Source organism: Montipora foliosa, chromosome 8, assembly GCF_036669935.1.
Source record: "Montipora foliosa isolate CH-2021 chromosome 8, ASM3666993v2, whole genome shotgun sequence".
Lineage (NCBI taxonomy): Eukaryota > Metazoa > Cnidaria > Anthozoa > Scleractinia > Acroporidae > Montipora > Montipora foliosa.
In genome coordinates this window covers 4128267-4130766 of record NC_090876.1, presented here as the reverse complement: position 1 = coordinate 4130766, position 2500 = coordinate 4128267, and the positions used below count along the sequence as shown (strand labels likewise).

The 2500-nt window shown below is 36.2% G+C and overlaps 1 protein-coding gene across 1 annotated transcript in view; it reads left to right on the top strand.

Moving 5' to 3' along the window:
- LOC138012877 (ras-related protein Rab-18-B-like) overlaps positions 1-2500 on the top strand; it is a 9383-nt gene that overhangs the window by 5100 nt on the left and 1783 nt on the right. The window contains exons 5-6 of the mRNA XM_068859798.1: positions 209-327; positions 1051-1124. Coding sequence (XP_068715899.1) covers positions 209-327; positions 1051-1124 — 193 coding nt within the window. The remainder of the gene's footprint in view (positions 1-208; positions 328-1050; positions 1125-2500) is intronic.

Genomic DNA, 2500 nt, shown 5'->3' with positions numbered 1-2500 from the left:
ATATGTAGGTCAATACTTTCAGCTGATAGTTACAGAGAAAGACATGGGACTTGGATACCAATGCATCAATCTTCTATTTTTTTTCCTTTTATAAACATTTTGCGTGTGAAAAATAATTTGTTAGTTTGTCTTAGCCCTTATTTGAATTTTAATGTTTTTTAGAATGCTGCTGAAGTACAGCTTACAAAGTTTTCTTTTCATTTGGTAGTTTATGATACAAGTAGCAGGGAAACATTTGATAAACTGGAGGAATGGCTAAATGAAGTGGAAATGTACTCAACAAAAAAGGACATAATAAAAATGTTAGTTGGCAACAAAATAGATAAGGTATGTCAAATTTTGTTGTCACAATATATAGAGGATATTACATGGTGGCAAGAAGATATGAATTTTATGTTCAAGTGGCAAGAACATCGAACAAGTGAGAAATTGTTCTTGCCATGACTGATGAGAACATAAAATTCATATCTTCGAGCTAACATGTAATTTTCTTTTTTATTAAATAGGCAGGAGTGTTTTTCACCGAGTATAAACTTTATCGCAAATTCTTGCAGCTCGGCAGCAGACCTTTCTTCAATTTTCACATTTCTTCTTCACTTGCAAGGAACTCCTTGAATAATTTTAATATTAATGAAGTTTTATTCTTCTGTTAGCATTTTCTTATTTCTCAGAGAAGGATTTTACGTCAGCTTCAGAGAACTTCATGAATCTTTGCAAAGGCAGGAAATGACATCATCAATATACTCACTAGTGAGGATATGGAAAATATGCCACTCAGGTCCCGGATGTAGTTCCTTATATGAATTTTGTGAGAGGTGTATTTTCCACTAAAACACTCCTGTCTAATATATAATAAATATATATATGATAAGTTAATTTTTGTTTGTAGTTAATTATATTATTCCGATGAAGTAAATGAACACTGTTGATAGCACTGTTTTGCATTGTGTTTTCAACAACCCGAGTCCATGCACTTTTAAGAGCATAATAATTCTTTTGTTTGTGACTATTAGGTGGAATAAATACCTACTCTGATTGTTGATTATTTAGGAGGGGAGGGAAGTGGACAGAAAGCAGGGTTTACAATTTGCTAGGAGACATGCCATGTTATTCATTGAGGCAAGGTAAGCTAACAAATGTGGACAAAATTTGAGTTTCTGGACTTCATGTAAATAGAACAACCTGCAAGGAGATGGTAAACTCTGCATGTTTAAACACTTCTTAGCCTCAGCCCTGTATCGTGGACTTAGAGACTAAGTGTCTTCTGGAGAATTAGGGTGGTCCCAATGATTGCGAAGGGCTGCCCAAGACATCTGGAAACCCAGTTCTTTCAAAAGACCCTCTAACCAACCAGACGCCACACTCAAGCAACCAACCTCAACAGCACAATCTTTGTCAACTCCCAATGCATCTTCCTGATTTCTTTTGCCAGAAGAGAGTAGTTGGTGATCCTCTAAGGCTCCTTAGTCACTACTTTCCGATCCTAAGGCACAATGATAATATAATAATGATGATGAACTTCATTTAAGGACGTTCGCGCCCATTGCTACTGCGCATCTTTTCGCACATGTCACGCGCACGTCATGCATCGTAGACCACGCAGGTAAACACGATGCTAAAGGCGCAACAATTTTCCACAAGAATGGAACATGAAAGTATGTGGTATCATGGGATAGCTGTGGACCCAGGTCTTCTCGGAAATGTCACGCAATGGCGTGACAGTGCGGATAGACAATCGCTTTGAGAACTTCGCAGCGATTTTACTCTCTTGAATGCTCAGTGACCCCCATTTTTCTTTCCTTACATCACTTCCTTTCTTGATTTTGTCCATTTTAACAAAAAACAAAAAAAATGTGTAGGTGAGAAGTTACAAATATTTGGCCTTTTATGCTCTCACGCGACCGAAGTTTTCTTTCTTAGACTAATATGTATCGTTTTTCAACGTCTATTTCACCTTAGAAAAAGACATCAGCTGCAAAGGTTGATTTAGTTATATTAGTTATGTTGAACTGAGTACGTTTACCTGATCTAAATTTCACTCATGTAGCTTTTTTATTGCTGACAGTTGTAAGCTAAGTTCGTCTTAAAGTAACGCAATCTTCTAAAAATGCACCTCATGATCTCGAAAACGAGCACGGTGACCCCCATTTTTTTTGCCTTTTTGACAAAAGTAGATCATTACCTTTCTGCATGACAAGTTTAAAAAAAATCCGTATGTGGGAACGTTTTGGGCGCGAACGTCCTTAAGTGTCTACATTCTTCTTAATTGGGGACACTGCAAATAGAAATCAACTCAAATGAATGCAAATCAAACATGAGCAATACTATTGGAACACTTGCATTAATTTTTGCTTAATTATTGTGCAGAATGTGTGAGAATCATCAAGTCTCATGTTTTTTTGTTTTGTTTTGTTTTTGTTTTTTTTTGCTGTATTTTAGCTTTGAAGGTTAATGTTGCTGTTTATTCAGTAACATTATTTGTCAATTGTGTTGTCCCATG